General features: G+C 43.8%; 1 protein-coding gene and 1 long non-coding RNA gene across 7 annotated transcripts in view; one reads left to right on the top strand and one right to left on the bottom strand.

The window, feature by feature from the left end:
- The first annotated feature begins 304 nt into the window (after positions 1–304).
- Positions 305–16991, top strand: part of SH3D19 (SH3 domain containing 19) — a 176866-nt gene continuing 160179 nt past the window's right edge. For 4 of the 6 annotated variants that reach the window (XR_005370867.1, XM_038559005.1, XM_038559006.1 and 1 more), the window contains exon 1: positions 305–430. Coding sequence is in view for 3 of the 6 variants with exons in the window: in XM_038559005.1 (XP_038414933.1) it covers positions 319–430 (112 nt within the window). In the remaining 3 variants the exon portion in view is untranslated. Of the gene's footprint in view, positions 431–14915; positions 15299–16991 lie in introns of those variants that run through there. The other 2 variants (XM_038559009.1, XM_038559008.1) reach the window with 1 other exon arrangement.
- Positions 11408–14917, bottom strand: LOC119874569. Its single transcript, XR_005370871.1, has 4 exons — positions 14547–14917; positions 13190–13387; positions 11937–12043; positions 11408–11657 (listed from the first exon to the last, which is right to left on the bottom strand). It is a non-coding gene; the product is annotated as an uncharacterized LOC119874569 (long non-coding RNA).

Genomic DNA, 16991 nt, shown 5'->3' with positions numbered 1-16991 from the left:
CTCCCCGCCCCGGCCCGGCCGCGGCTCCGCGGGGCGGGGAGGGAGGGAGGGAGGGGAGACGCGAGAGGGCGAGCCGGGAGCGGGGCGGGAGCGGGAGCGGGAGCGGGGCGGGAGCCGGAGGCCGCGGGTGCGCCGCGCGGAGGCGGGGAGGCCCGCCCGGCCCGAGCCAGGCCGCTGCCCGCGGGCTGCAGGTGGAGTCCGGAGGCGCCGCCGCCGCCCGGCCCGAGGGCGCTGGCCTGGGGCGCCCGGTGCTCGCGGACCCGCGCCGAGGCCCGCGGCTCCCCCGCCGCTCCGGGGCCGCGCCGCCGCGCCTCGTCCATGGCTGAGGGCCGGCGGCGGGAGGACGAGGAGGAGGAGCTGCGCGAGCGCCGCGAGTTCGGGGGCCCGCGCCGTGCCCGGGGCCGCGCGCTGTCGGGCCACCCCGCTGCAGGTGAGGGGCGCGGGGGGGGGGGGCAGGCGGGGGGCACAGGGGAGGGGCGCGGGGGGGGGCAGGCGGGGGGGACAGGGGAGGGGCGCGGGGAGGGGGCAGGCGAGGGGGGCAGGTGAGGGGCGCGGGGAAGGGGCAGGCGAGGGGGGCAGGTGAGGGGCGCTGGGGGCAGGCGAGGGGGGCAGGTGAGAGGCGCGGGGAGGCGGCAGGGGAGGGGGGCAGGTGAGGGGCGCGGGGGGGCAGGCGAGGGTGGCAGGTGAGGGGCGCGGGGGGGCAGGCGAGGGTGGCAGGTGAGGGGCGCGGGGGGGCAGGCGAGGGGGGCAGGTGAGGGGCGCGGGGAAGGGGCAGGCGAGGGGGGCAGGTGAGGGGCGCTGGGGGCAGGCGAGGGGGGCAGGTGAGAGGCGCGGGGAGGCGGCAGGGGAGGGGGGCAGGTGAGGGGCGCGGGGGGGCAGGCGAGGGGGGCAGGTGAGGGGCGCGAGGAGGGGGCAGGCGAGGGGGGCAGGTGAGGGGCGCGGGGAAGGGGCAGGCGAGGGGGGCAGGTGAGGGGCGCCGGGAGGGGGGGCAGGTGAGGCGGGGGGGGCGCCCCGGGGCTGCGCGCTGTCGGGCCACCCGGCGGCAGGTGAGGGGCGCGGGGGGGTCGGGGGGGTCGGGCGCCCCGGGGCCGCGCGGGTCCTGCCCGGGCGGCAGCCTTGCCCCCAGCGCCCCCCGGCCGGCACCGGCGTCTTTGCGCGGCGGGACGCGGGCACAGTGGCTCTCGGCGGTCGCGCTGGCTCGCGGGCCGCGCCCCGGGACACCCACGCGGGTGGCTGGAGTTGCACCTGCTAGTGGCCCTGGAGCGCGAACTACGGACGTTGCGAACGCGCGAAGTCGGGAGCCCTGGCGTGAGCGGGCGGCCGCGGTGACTCTCGCTAGGGGAGCCGGAGGCCCGGGCGCGATCCCGGGGTCCCGCGGGCTCGGAGGACGACGCCTCCCGGCGGTTTGCCTGCGCGGCCGCCGCCAGCTCGAACTCGTGCGGGTCGAGTCTGGTTTCGTGTCTCCTGAACTTCGGACCTTGGATTCTGCCCCTCCCCCCCCGCCCGCGCTCCCCACTTGTCGGTAGCACTTGCCGTAGTTATTTCGTGACCCCCCTCCCCCCCGTCCAGGATGTAGCATGCCTAAAGGCAGCTCATTTGGACCGAGACTCCTTTCTGGGTCTAGAGGTACATTATTGGTCTTGTGGTTTTGGGTGCACGAAGGCGGCTCGGATCAATAGTTTGATCCGCAGTCGTAAGTGTAGGTCCACACCCCTTCTCTGTTCCTGGGGCAGCTTTTCAGTCAGACATAATGGAGAGGAAATTCTTTGGCTTTTGGTTCCAGCTGGATTAGCCAAGTTTCTGCAAACTGGAGGGAAGAACAAATTTAGGGAGATGAGAGAGAGAGAGAACTGAGAAAGATTTAGAGACATTAAAGCCTCTTTAGAAAATGGACCATAGTAAACATTCCCTCAAATCATGGCGAAGCCTCTCTGTGTAGCTCCCTTAACCTGAAAGTTGGAGAATTAAGAGAAGATAACAAGTCTGTGGGGAACCAATGAGGGATACAAAATGGGATGAAAGGAAGGAGTTTAGTGGGATGTAAAGAAATAGTCAATTTAATGCCCTTGGCCTTTGGCAGGATCTTGGAACCTTAAAAATAATTCTTGATGCCCATCACAGAGCTTTCCATCAAAATAAAGCCTTTTGACTTTCTGCGTGAATACCAGTCTTTTTGAAAATAATTGATGGTTTTGTTTAGTATAATCCAGACTAGTGATAGGATGGGGGAATTGCGGGATATGAATTAATATTTCTTTCAAGAACACAGTGAAAAAACTTCCCAAAGATGTACCTCCTTTAAACTGGTGATTTAAACAGTGTAGGCCGCCTTGGATTCCTATTCAGCAAAAAGCTTCGCTTTCTCTTACAATGGGCTGTACTGTGAAGAGTACTGGAGGTTACACTAGATTTGATCCAGTTATATGTTCATCAGTTAGTTGCAGTATGTATATTTATCCCATGGCTGGCAGAAACTCTCCTAGGTTCTGTGATAATAATTCACTAGACAGGACATTGTGTATGTTTCACTCAGAAATTAGTGTTTACAGTTTCTAACCATGTAATATGCCCCGTCTCCACCGAAGGGTTAGAGGCAGAAATATTATGGAGTGGGCAGAGGGTTAAACTTGCAACAACTGGCCTTCTTTCTTTGGGGATACATTATTTAATAGTTCACATTTCTTTACCAGCTGTGCTCCTCCTTTGCCTCATTCATTTAAGTGTTTTTCAGACACCATCGCATTCCTTACCAAGCTTGGGCATTTGTTAGCTATGTTTGTGCTAGATGTTGTTCTCTGTCCAAGTGAGCGTGTGAACTGACCTAGAAGCTTAGTGTTTCTTCTGCTTACCAGCTGTCTTTCTAATCTTTCACCTCTCCGGTGCTCACTGCTTCCTTCTTCTCCCACGATTTTACATCTAGATTTTTTCCCTTTGATCTCACCTGACTTGATACTATACATTTAGGGTTTGTGGACTGAGGGAGTCTGAACTCCTCCTCTTCCTGCTAAATGTAGGTGTGGTTGTGAAGGTGTGTTTATTTTTGCAGTGTACATTCAGAAGAGTGTATAAAACCTATACATTACAAAGTGAAACTCTTGTAACCTGTATCCAAGTCAAGAAATAGAATATCATCAGTTCTCTAGAAGCCAACTCTGATCCCTCTTGGTCATGGCCTCTTCCTTCTCCTTGAGGGAACTACTTTCTTGACTCTTGTGATTATTTTTTCCTTTTATGTACAGTCTTATCTGTATGCATATGCATCCCTATACAATATTCTTTAGTGACCTATTTTAAAACTTCATAAGAGGTATCATCTGGTATGTATTTTTTAGTGTTATATTTTTCTCATTCAGTATTGTTTTTAAGATGTATCCATATTGTTATATTCAGTTTATTTTCATTGCATAAATATATCACCCTTTTTGGCTGTCATTTTTTATTGATTTGTTGGAGTTCTTACAAAGGAATCTTAACTTTTGTTGGTTGCTTGTGTTGCAAATATCTTCTTCCACTTGGGCCTACTTTTTTAAAAAAATTTTTTATGGTTTCTTTTAATGTGGAAATTCTTAATTTTAACATAGTTGTGTTTTTGAATCTTTCTTTGTAGTTAGTGTCCCTCTTCCCCTTGCTGTCTCCTTTGGTTAAGAATACTTACCAAGGTCATGAAGATACTCTCCTTATCTCCTTGATTGTTTCCTAACAGTTTTTAAGCTTTCTTTAGGGAGAGATGCCGTAGCTTTCATCAGACTCTCAAATGGGTTTGAAACCCTCTGGCTCACTTATAACATTTTTATATTGTTTCTCCAAAGGGCAGGGAATACATAATTCTGAGATCTCTCCTGATCACTGGGAAGAGTGGTAGGCATTTAGTAGTGTTTATTAAATACTATATAAATTTATTCTTTCAATATGTTGATGTCTTTATGGTAAACTCTGGAAGGACTGCAATAACTTTTCCCATGTGTTCTGAGTAAAATAACTCATATTGTCAGTATAAGGGCACAGAATAAAATTCAAGTTCACCATGAATCAGGTGTTTTTTATTTCCTGTGAGATCAGTATTATTTTCTCCATTTTATAATTGAAAAGATTGAAGCTCAAAAATATTTAAGCAACTTGCCCAGGATCCAGGATCCATTAGCTAGTAAATGGTAGAATGGAGACTTGAATCCACATCTTTTTGACCTGAAAGTCCATGTTTTTCCAGGCTATCCCACTGGCTGCTAATAAGAGTCACTTGCTATTAATCTCCCCGTTTATACCTGCATGTTGCTTGTTATATTTTACAAATACTTTACGTTTATTTGAAGTGCCTCATTTAACTTGATTCCTACAAATAACCTGAGGGGAAAGAGTATGTTTTGTTATTCTTATTTTAAAAATATATTTTATTTATTTCTTTTACAGAGACAGAGTGCATGCACAAGTCAGGGAGTGGCAGCAGGGGGAGAGGGAGGGAGTAACAGGGGTGCCTGGGTGGCTCAGTTAAGCGGCTCAGATCATGATCCCTGTTATTCCCATTTTAAAGACAAGTAAATTGAAACATAGAAATGCTAGAAGACTTGATCTGAAATAACACAAGTAGTAGGTACAGCTGCTTCTCAGTTACCTCTGTTTTGTGTTTCAAGTCATAAACTATAGTTTTTTTTGAGTTGATTCATGGGACATAACCAGGTCATATGGCCTAGACTTTGCAGTTATCTAAAAAGTTGAAGAGACTTCTTTTAAGTCCTGTGGAAACTACAGATACATTTTATATGTTGTTTAAAGATCCTGGGTTCACCAAATTCTTTGGGATAGAGCCCTAAGTTGGGCTCAGTGGGGAGTCTGCTTATCCCTCTTCCTCTCCCTCAGTTCCTCCTCTTCCCACTCATATGCTCTGTCTCTTGCTCTCTCAAATAAAATCTTAAAAAAAAAAAAAAGACCTGCCTAGTTATCCTCATCACCATAATGTATGCAAAATTGTATAGAAAATACAGGAAATATAAAGAGAGTTATAAAATAGGATCTCGGCTTTAAAAGAATATGTCATAGAATTAGGGAAGATAAGGCTGATACACTTTATTTTGTTTAAAATAATTCTAGTATAATTAATGTAGTATTATATTAGTTGCAGGTGTACAATAGGGTGATTTGACAGTTCTATGTATTATGCAGTGATCATCATGACAAGTGCCCTCCCCTAATCCCCATCATCTGTTTCACCCATCCTCTCCTCCCACTTCCCTTCTGGTAACCATCAGTTTGTTCACTAATTTTTTGTTGTTCTCTATATCTAAGAGTCTTTTTTTGTTTGTCTCTTTGTTCCCTTGTTTTGTTTCAGGAATTCCACACATGAGTGGAATCATACAATATTTCTTTGACTTATTTCACTTAGTATTATACTTTCTAGCGCCATCCATGTCATTGCAATTGGCAAGATTTCATTCTTTTTTATGGCTGAATAATATTTTATTGTATTATACACCATGTCTTTATCCATTCATCATCAGTGGACACTTGAGCTGCTTCCATATCTTGGAAATAATTCTGCAGTCAATATTAGCGGCATGCATCCCTTTGAATTAGTGTTCTAGTATCCTTTGGGTAAATATCCAGTAGTGGAATTACTGAATCATATGGTGATTCTATTTTTAATTTTTAAAGAAACCTTTATACTCTCTGCCACAGTGGCTGCACCAGTTTGCATTCCCACCAACAGTGCAAGAGGATTCATCTCTGCGTCCTTATCAACTCTTGTTTCTTGTGCTGTTGATTTTGGCCATTCTGGCAGGTGTGAGGTGGTATCTCATTGTGGTTTTGATTTCTATATCCCTGGTGATGAGTGATGTTGAGCATCTTTTCATATGTCTGTTGGCCATCTGTAGGTCTTCTTTGGAGAAATGCTTATTCATGTCTTCTGCCTGTTTTTAATTGGATTATTTTTGTTTTATGGTGTTAAGTTGTATAAGTTCTTTATATATTTTGGATACTAGCCCTTTATTGAATAGGTCATTTGCAAGTATCTCCTCCCATTCAGTAGGTTGCCTTTTAGTTTTGTTGATTGTTCCTTTGCTGTACAGAGCTTTTTATTTTGATGTAGTCCCAATAGTTTGGGGTGGGGGGTGGGGCATGGGTATGCTTTTTGTTTGTTTTTGTGTTTTTTTTTGTTTTTGTTTTTGTTTTTGTTTTCTGTTTTTTTTTTTCTTTCCTTTACCCCAGGAGGCATATCTAGAAATATGATGCTATGGCCACTGTCAGAAAAATTACTGCTTGTGCTCTCTTCTAGGATTTTTATGGTTTCAGTTCTTATATTTAAGTCTTTAGTCCACTTTGAGTTTATTTTTTATGTATAGTGTAAGAAAGTGGTCCAATTTCACTTTTTTTTTTAATGTAGCTGTCCAGTTTTCCCACCACTATTTGTTGAAAAGACTGTCTTTTTCCCATTGTGTATTCTTGCCTCCTTTGTTGTAGATTAATTGACCATTTAATCCTGGGTTTATATGCAGGCTCTCTATTCTGTTCCATTGATCTGTTTTTGTGTGTGTGTGTGTTTGTGCCAATACCATACTATTTTGATTACTACAGCTTTGTAGCATATCTTGAAATCTGGGATTGCGATACCTCCAGTTTTGTTCTTCTTTTTCTAGGATTGCTTTGGCTGTTTGGGTTCTTTTGTGGTTCCATACAAATTTTAGGATCATTTGTTCTAGTTCTGTGAAAAATGCTCTTGGTATTTTCATAGGGTTAGCATTCATCTGTAGATTGCTTTGGGTAATATGGACTTAAAAAATTTACTTATTTGAGAGAGAAAGAGATTAAGAATATGTATGTATGAGGTGGGGGGGCATAGGGAGAGAGATTCCCCACTGGGCATGGGCCAATTGTGGGGCTGGTTGGCACAACCCTGAGATCATAACCTGAGCCAAGATCAAGAGTCAGATTCTTAACCAACTGGGCCGCTCAGACACCCCTAATATAGACGTTTTAACAGTATTTGTTCTTCTAATCCATGAGCATGGAATATCTTTCCATTTGGATCATCTTTAGTTTCTTTCATTAGCGTTTTATAGTTCTTGAAATACAAGTCTTTCACCTCTTGTATTAAGTTTATTCCTAGATATTTTATTATTTTTGGTGTAATTATAAATGAGATTGTTTTCTTAATTTCTCTTTCTGCTACTTCATTATTAATGTATAGAAATACAACAGATTCTTGTAATTTGATTTTATATCCTATGACCTTACTAAATTGATTTATCAGTTCTAGTAGTTTTTTGGTGGATTCTTTAGGGTTTTCTATATACAGTATCATGTCTTATGCAAATAGCGGAAGTCTTATTTCTTCCTTACCAATTTGGATGCCATTTATTTATTTGTTTGTTTATTTATTTTTGTTATCTGATTGGTGTGACCAGGACTTCCAGTACTACGTTGAATACAAGTAGTGAGAGTGGACAACCTTTCTTTGTTCTTAATCTTGGGGAGGCAAGTTGTTTTTTCCCCCCACTGAGTATTATGTTGGCTGTGGGTTTTTCATATATGGCCTTTATTATGTTGAGATATATTCTCTCTAAACTATTTTGTGGAAGATTTTTATTATGAATGGATGTTGTGCTTTGTCAATGCTTTTTCTGCATCTATTGAAATGATTATGTGATTTTTATCCTTTCTCTTGTGAATGTGATATATCGCATTGATTGACTTATAAATATTGAACCACCTCACATCGGGGAATAAATTCCACTTGATGATAGTGAATGATATTTTTTAATGTATTGTGGGATTTGGTTTGCTAATATTTTTTTGAGGATTTCAGCATCTTTAGTGGTATTTGTTTTTGTTTTGATCTGGTTTTGGTATAAGGGTAATGCTGGCCTCATAGGATGAATTTAGAGGCTTTCCTTCCTCTTCTGTTTTTTGGAATCATTTGAGAAGAAGAGATACTACTCCTCATTTTTAATTTAAAAAAAAAAATTTGAGAGAGAAAGCAGAGCAAGAGAGAGACAACATGAGTGAGGGTGAGGGGCAAAGGGAGAAGGACAAGCAGGCTCCTTGCAGAACAGGGAGCCCAATGCAGGGCTCTGTGCCAGAACCCCGAGGTCATGACCTGAGCTGAAGGCAGACGCTTAACCAATGGCTGAGAACCACTCAGACGCCACTTACCTCCTCCTTAAATGTTTGATAGAATTCACCTGTGAAGACTTCTGGTCCTGGACTTTTGTTTATTGGGAGTTTTTTGGTTACTGATTCAAATTCATTGCTAGTAATCAGTTTGTTCAAATCTTCTATTTCTTCCTGCTTCAGGTTTGGGAGGTTATATATTTTTAGGAATTTATCTGTGTGTTCCAGGCTAATACACTTTAATGAAGATATATGAGAATATAAAGTAGTGCATGATGACTACCAAGTGGAGTTCAGCAAGAGGACCAAACTGTCATGGTTCATTTTTTGGCTCACCTCTCACTGACTGTGTGACCTTGAACAAGTTACCTAACCTCTCTGTGCTTCCATTCCTTATTTGTAAAATGGTAATATTAATAAAACCTATTGCATAGGGTTTGAAGATTAAATAAATTAGTATAGACAATACCCTTAGAACATGGCTAGACAAATAGTAAATACCTATAAAGTTATTAGTGTTAATTTACATATATTTTTGTTATTGTTAAAACAGCTGACACGTACCTGAGTCCACATTTTTCTTCATTTGGGAGAAGTTGTGGGGTTTCAGTTGGTGGAGAAAAAGTAGGTAAACCTGCATCTTCAGCATTTCATAATCCAGTGTAGTTGCTTTGCTTTGGAGTTCATGTATCTTTTAGAAATACATCAATTTTACAAGACTCCCAAAGACTGAGCAGAGTTCTTCATTTGGCATTCCTTGCCCTCTACAGACTATTTTTAACATGTAGTGCCCTTTGCCTTTTATTCATCATTACAAATGAAAAGCTGATTCTTAAAAAAAAAAAAAAAAAAGAAAAAAAGAAAAGAAAAGCTGATTCTTGCTTTTCAAAATGATTTTGGCACATCAGAGTAAGTTGGTGATCTTACATCTTATTTTTTTTTTTAAGATGTTATTTAATTATTCATGAGAGAGGCAGAGACATAGGCAGAGGGAGAAGCAGGCTTCCTACGGGGAGCCCGATGCAGGACTCAATCTGAGGACCCTGGGATCATGACCTGAACCAAAGACAGATGCTCAACCACTGAGCCACCCAGGTGCCCCTTAAATCCTATTTTTAACCAGGATGCATCTCTTCTTCTTCTTTTTTTTTTTTTTAATTTTGACACTTCACTCTTCATCAGTGCTTCTAACTTCATTGGCACATTATATTCTGGGTGCAACATACTTTGTTTTCCCTTAGATTATTTCAGCTTTGCATTCAGTGATACTTTGAAACTAATCCTCTGAACACTTGGTTTTTAATCAAGTCTCTCTCCATTAGTTTTAGCCTCTGGCAATTTAAAGCATTTCTCTGGGCCTTGGTTTTGACTTTTTTAATGGAAAGGATGAGGCTTCCAACTTTACATTTTATGATTCTAGGAGATAGGAAGAAAAATAACTTCTGACTTGGTTTATAGAAGTTTGCCAGAGCATGAGATAAGATCTTGGGTCGGTTTCCCTGGGTTTGTTGTGAAGTGCTCTATTGATGAGGGAGAAGCCAAAAGTGCAAAGCTCAAGACATTGCCTCACCTGGGGAGAACAGTTACACTAGCTCCAGTTGTCCTGTAGGCTCAAGATACGAGCTTCAGTGAAAAAGCGATGATCCACTTCGGCAATGGAAAACATGGAGATGTGTTCTAGGGAATTTATAGTAAGGAACATAGGTGTGATGGGAATGTTAGTAATTAAGTATAAGATGAAAATGTATGTTTAGTAGCTTCAGGCATAGAGAAGGGTTAAGGTTGGGAAGGAAGTGGATATAGCCTGCCCTCTAGTTTTACAAGGAGGTAGAAATCAGTTCCTGTCCCTCATTAACTGTAGGCCTCATCTTTAGGAGCTCTAAGCTTGCCTTTGGGTTGGGGGGCAGGGGAGGGAATGGGTGTATGGGAGAGCATTGGGGGTATAGGCTGTAGACCATCTTATCTTTTTTTGATTTTTAGATTTATTTATTTGAGAGAGAGTACGCACACATGTGCAAGCACAAGCAGGGGGAGGGGCAGAGGGAGAGAATCCTAAAGAGATTCCCTGCAGAGTGCGGAGCCTGATGCAGTGCTTGATCCCACAAGCCTGAGATCATGACCTGAGCTGAAATCAAGAGTCAGATGCCCAACCAACTGAGCTACCCAGGTGCTTCCCCATTTATTTTTTAAATGAATTTTGGTTTTTAGGATAGGTTTATTTGTTTTTTAATTTTATTTATTTTATTTTTTTTTTTTTTAGGATAGGTTTAGATTTTTTTTTAAAGATTTTATTTATTTATTCATGAGAGACACACAGAGAGAGGGGCAGAGACAGGCAGAGGGAGAAGCAGGGAGCCCGACGTGGGACTCGATCCCGGGTCCCCAGGATCACACCCCGGGCTGAAGGCGGCGCTAAACCGCTGAGCCACCAGGATAGGTTTAGATTTATAGAAAAATTGTAAACATACTACAGAGTTCCTATATACCCACATCCAGTTTCCCCTATTATTTACATCTTAAGCAATGTTGATATTAACTAAAATCCATACTTTATTCAGATTTTCTTAGTGTTTACCTAATTCCTTCTTGTTTTGCAGGATCTCATCTAAAATACCATGTTACATGTAGTTATTGTATCTTCTTAGGCTCCCCTTTGGCTCTGATGGTTTCAAAGAATTTCCTTGTTTTTGATGGCCTTGACAGTGTTGAGGGTTACAGGTCAGATATTTTTGTAGGATGTCACTCTTGCATTTTTGTCTGATGTTTTTCTCATGTTTAGAGTGTAGTGTTTGGGGAAGGTATAAATGTTTGCCACGTTTTTATTGCATATTAAGTGTACATAATATTAGTATCATTTATCATTGTTGATGTTGATTTTAATTGTTTAGCTGAGTTAGTATTTTGTCAGGTTTCTCTACTTCAAGGTAACTACCCACCCCCAGACCCCTTTCCATACCGTAGGAAGTTAAGGAAATCACCATGCATAGCCCACACTTAAGAAGGAAGGAATTAATGCTCTAACTTCTTGAGGGAAGGATATCTACATAATTTTTTTGGAATCCCTCTGCATGGGAGATTCCATTCTTTTTTACAGTGACCTTCATTTTTTAAGGATGTCCAAACATATGCTTTGGGGTTGTCTTTAGATTCTGCCTTTGGGGGGATGTGAGTTCAATTTCTGAATCCTAATTCTGTCCAAAATGCCTGGTGTGTGCTAATATCAAGCACATACTTTCATTTCATAATTAGAAAGGAAAAGCATGAAATACATAGGTCTGATTGAGGTGTCCTCTTATTAAAACTCATTCATTCTAGAATATCAGCAGGTACAAAGGACTAATATGAGTTGTTTCAGTTTTGGATATGGAGAGGAAGTTAGAGTAGGAAAGGAATCTGGGAAAGCACTGGACTAGGATTACCAAATAATAACAAGTTAATATTCATTGTGCAGTGGGTACCAGTAGTGCTGTAATTGTTTTACATTTAGTCCTTGTGCCAATCCTATGAGGTAGGTGTGACGATTCCTTAATTTTTACAGTTGAGGAACACGAGGCCTAGAAGGGGTAAAGAATCACACAAGATCACACAGCTAGGAAGTGTTGCCTACTCAGTATTCCTCCCTTTTTTCCTTAGTCATGTGGCAGTGTCCCCACCTATGAAACTACTTCTGCCAACCCACTAATGAGATGCAAATAAAAGTTGAGTGGGGCTTCTAGGAAAGTGCTTTCTTTAAAGAGGGGACTCAGCTGCACAGAATATCCTTTTGCCCTTCCATCTCCTATCGGGAGTAGGGAGGTTTAGCTCACAGCAGCCATCCTAGGCCATGAGGTTACCTTGGGGTTGGAAGCCATGCACTGAGAATGGTGGAGCAGAAGAATAGATGGCATCTTAGTTCCCAGTGACGACAGGGTTGTCATAGGAGGTTTTGATTGCCTGCCTCCTGTATTTGAGAAAATATAGACTGGTTAAAGCCATCATTATCTTAGGTCTGTACAAGCAGCAGCCAAATGCAATTCCTGACTGATACAAATTCTAATTTGATCTTATTCTCCTTACACCAAGCTTAATAAGGCATTTTGAAAACATGAGGTTACCTTAGGATACCTAGATTCTTCTTGCTGTTTTGTTCTTTATTATAATGTGACCACTGAAAAATCATAGAGCACCCCCCCCCTTTGCAACTTTTGAAAGGGAATTATTCATTCTCTAACTACTTTTTAAGTTTATCATAAGGAATGTGCCTTGAACTTCCAATTTCCCTTGTGTGATGTATAGTTCTTGAAGAGGGTCATGATCCCCTCCTAGGACAAGGGTCCTGAAAAGGAAACCTGTAGAATCTGAAAACAATTGTCTGATTTTGTCATTTTGCTTATTGCCAGGTCAGAGTATTTCTCAAAGAATAAATAAATGGAAGTTGTGACAGGAGGTAATTTTGTCCGTACTCTGATGCATATGAGCAGATTAACAATTGCGTTGCTGATGAGCCCTATAATGGGCTCATCATCCAGGGCTTCTGCTTAGGATTCAGAGGTTATTTGTGTTGGATATGGCTGCCTTTATTGTACTGGAACATTGTTTCTTGAAGATATTATTAGTCAAGGAATCACTATACTGAAAGATAAGTAAATGCTTTTTTCTCTGACAGCTGGCCAGGGACAAGGGGCACAGAAGAAAAGGTTTGCGTAACATGTGGAGAATTAGTTTTTCTAGCAATACAAATCATCATTTCCAAATAGTCCTTTGGAACTAGTACAGAACTAGTACAGAATTTTGGAACTTGAGATGTTCACAAAAAACTAGAAGGCCCCCCAGCATGGAGCCACGCATGTACATGATCCCTTCTTGTCACTACACCCATTATTTCTTTATTTCCCCACAAGAACTCCCCCTCAACACACACTAGCTCAGTGGAGATAACTGGAGCTATCTAGGATTCTAAAGTACATTTGTGTTACTCAGGTGAGGTATAACTATTGCCAGTGGAGGGTGTGGTTTGTAAGAATTCATTTGGAATAGAATTGCATTTGAATATTACTTTTATTAGATGCTTAATAATATGAAATGCCTAATATCACAAACATTTTACCTCTTATACTGTTCTATTCCTATTTCTTCTTGGAAAATTTCTTGAGAGGAGCACCTGGGTGGCTCACTTGGTTTAGTGTCTGCCTTCAGCTCAGGTCATGATCTCAGGGGTCTTGGGATCCAGCCCAGCTTCAGGCTCCCTGCTTTTCCCTCTTCCTCTGTCCTTCTCCCTGCTCCTGTGCGCGCACTGTCTCTGTCTCTGCCAAATAAATAAAGTCTTTTAAAAAAAATTTCTTGATATGAAACTTTATAACATGGTGTGTGATATTTTTCACATTTCTGTAACTATGGGAGCTCTAAACAGTGTTTCTCAAACCTTCATATATCTACAGATCACCTGGGGATCTTATAAGAATGTGATCCCTAATTTAATAGGCGTGGGGTGGAGTCTGAGAGTCAGTGTTTCTGACAAGCTCCAGGTGCTGATGTGGACAGCGGCCCTTGGGCCACAATGCCTACAGTTACGTCTGTACCTCCATGCCAGGGTTCTCAACACTGGCTAGGCATCGGAATCAGGTGCAGAGCTTTAAAAAAGACATATGCTCCTGACCCCATCTTCAGATTTCTTGATTAATTTCCTCTGGAATAGTTGCTGGGGAGCTGAATTTTTGAACTTCCATGTGAGATGAGACTCACTGGTTTAGTGTCCTATTAAGAAATGTGATGTCGAGTGGTTTCAGTGTGATTTCTTGTCATTTGAATAGGTAGGTACTTTCATCATAAGTAATTCATATTGTGATGACTTGTAGTCAAACAGAAGGAATAAACTGAATCCACCATGCATTTTATACAGGGATCTTTATTTAATCTCTCTCTTGTAGCATAAAAAAAGGCTGCACATAAAGAATGTTGTAAGGCACTCTGATTGAAATAACTGGAAAGCAATGTATGCGATAGTGCAAGAGGTAGAGGTCTGTTTGGCTAACCTCAGCTGATGGAGGCTTATTATAAGGACACACAGGAAATAGCCTCAGAAGTCACTTGGAAATAAGAGCTGCCTTGGAAACTGACAGCAAATAGCCACTCCAGAGAACATTTCTGTAAGTTGGGATAACTGCGACTCACGTGTCCGAGACACCACCATTTTTGTGACTTTGTTGACGCCTGTCTGCCTCCATGGCTTCTGAAGTCCTGAAGGATTGGCTCTCTTGTTTTCCCCACAGTCAGCCTCTCCAAGACAGAGGCTCTGAGTAGGGCGGCCAGCTACTGTCCTGCACCCCTTTGGGCAGGGTTCTGAGGCCAGTGTACCTCAGAGGCTAAGGACAAACTATAGATGGCTACCTTTTTGGACCTATCCCAGATCTCTTGGGGGACTGTGGTAGGGGCCTGGGGTACTTGCATAGGGCAGTGAGAACCACCTGCAGCTGCTTCTCTCAAATGTTATGAGCTTTATTAGAACGCAGAGGGTTAAACTGGCAGACTCCAGTAGCCTGGTTGAGCGTCTGCCGGGCTCAGGTCGTGACCCCGGGGTCCTGGGATCCAGTTGGTCTTGGGCTCCCTAGAGGGAGCGTGCTTCTCCCTCTGCCTATGTCTCTGCCTCTCACGAGTAAATACAATCTTGAAAAATAAAAATTAAAAAAAACCGGGAGGCTGCATGCACGACCTGAGCACTTGGACGTCTGGTAACGAGTTCCACGAGGGGAGAGCCTCCGACGCAGAACAGTGACCGGCCCGCACGTTCAGAATGTACCTGCCAAATAGAACAGAATCGAGCTCCTAGGAAACGTTTAATGTAGTCTTTATTATTCACGGTTTATATTTTGACCCGAATCCTAATGTACACAGTGACGGAAAGCACATTTTTCGTGGGTGACCCTGCTGAGAATAGGCTCGCACCCTAAGGAGCGTCAGTTTTCCCGTTCCGTCTTTCGTCCCGCGAGCCTGGGGCGTTTGCCACCTGGTGTCATCAGCGCAGCCGGTGCCAGGCTTTGGCCTGAAAGGGCAGCGCGGGTCAAGGCCGGGGCCGGGAGCGCTGGCAGGGGCGCGGCGGGGCCTGGGACTCGCGCGGCCACCGTAGACGGCGCTGGGCTCTCGGCCGGGCGCCGCCATCTTGGGCCCTGAGGAGACGCGGGTGGAGACGCTTGGTCGCGGAAAGGAGGCTGATTAACAGGTAAGGTGAGCGGCAGCTGCTGGTTCTTAAACGCCCCCAAGCCCCGGATGTGTAGGAAATGCAGCCGAGGGGGACGGTGAGATGTCTCCGAGGAAGGATGGACTCGGCAGGTGGCAGGTGGGGATGTGGGGCGTCAACGCAGGTGACCAGGCCGGCGCCGCCGACCGGACCCCACGTGGGAAAGGGAGGCTGCCTCCCGCAGCTCCTCGGGCCACGCGGCACCGCGCAGCCGCAGCCGTTCTGTCGGTGTGACGGCGCATGCGCGGCCGCAGCGCCCCCAGCGGACCGGCCGGGGCCAGTGGGCGCCGGAGTCTGTGCACGTGTCCCCCGAGACCCGAGGAAGCGCTGGGTTGGGGTGGGATGGGATGGAATAAATAAAATTTAAATTTAATTAAATTTAAAAATAAAATTAATTAAAATATAAAAAATGAAATTAAAATAAAATAAAATAAATATAAAAATAAACTAAAATATAAAATATAAAAAATAAAAATAAAATACAATATAAAAATGAAATAAAATATAAATAAATAAAATAATAAAATAAGATATAAAATATAAACAAATAAATAAAGTAAAATTTGGGGTCTTAGAACTGCAGTTCAGGGGAGTGTGGTATCGGGTAGCAACCCGGACTGTCCCGTTGAGGAGTAAGAGCCACGGGTCTTTATTACTAATGTGGGGAAATATCAGGAAATTTAAACAAGCTGTTTTCCAAAAATGATTGGAAGGAATAATTACATTTTATAATTAATTGGTTTTCTGAGAACATAGTGATTAATTAGTATTCTGATTATTTCTTAATTATTAAGGAAATATTTTCTGCAGTGTCCAGTTTTCTTTTTTTTTAATTTTTTTTTTTTATTAATTATTTATGATAGTCACAGAGAGAGAGAGAGAGGCAGAGACACAGGCAGAGGGAGAAGCAGGCTCCATGCACCGGGACACCGACGTGGGATTCGATCCTGGGTCTCCAGGATCGCGCCCTTGGCCAAAGGCAGGCGCCTAAACCGCTGCGCCACCCAGGGATCCCAGTGTCCAGTTTTCTATCAAGAGTATAGTTGTAGGGATCCCCGGGTGGCTCAGCAGTTAGCGCCGCCTTCAGCCCAGGGCCTGATCCTGGAGACCTGGGATCGAGTCCTGCGTTGGGCTCCCTGCATGGAGCCTGCTTCTCTCTCTCTCTCTCTCTCTCTCTCTGTCTCTCATGAATAAATAAATAAAAATCTTAAAAAAAAAATACAGCTGTAACAGCCTTGTGCCCAGGCACATCCTTGTGCCCGGTTCAGTAGTCCAGTGTAGTTAACGGTTTCAAAAAACAGGATAAAGTTGTAGTCCCTAAAATAGAGCCGCTCCATGTTCAGAGGTTTTACACAGGTTCACGTTTTGCCGAAGGTATTGTGGTCATGTCACTTCATAGGTTTCCAAATAATGTTTTGGTTTTAAAATCTTTTTTAAAGACTTTATTTATACATGAGACAGAGGCGGACACACAGGCCGAGGGAGAAGCAGGCCCCATGCAGGAAGCCTGATGTGGGACTGGATCTTGGGTCTCCAGGATCATGACCTGGGCCACCCAGGCGTCCTCCCTCATACCAGTATTTAATTCTTTGCTTATTTAATTGAAAGCTGGATTTCTTACTCCTGTAAAAGGTTTTTGAAAAGTACCAACTTTTTGGCATGTTTGAACAAACAT

Source organism: Canis lupus, chromosome 15 (assembly GCF_011100685.1).
Source record: "Canis lupus familiaris isolate Mischka breed German Shepherd chromosome 15, alternate assembly UU_Cfam_GSD_1.0, whole genome shotgun sequence".
In the NCBI taxonomy this organism is placed as follows: Eukaryota; Metazoa; Chordata; class Mammalia; order Carnivora; family Canidae; genus Canis; species Canis lupus.
Note: the sequence above shows the minus strand (reverse complement) of the source record. Positions and strands in the feature narration are given on the sequence as shown.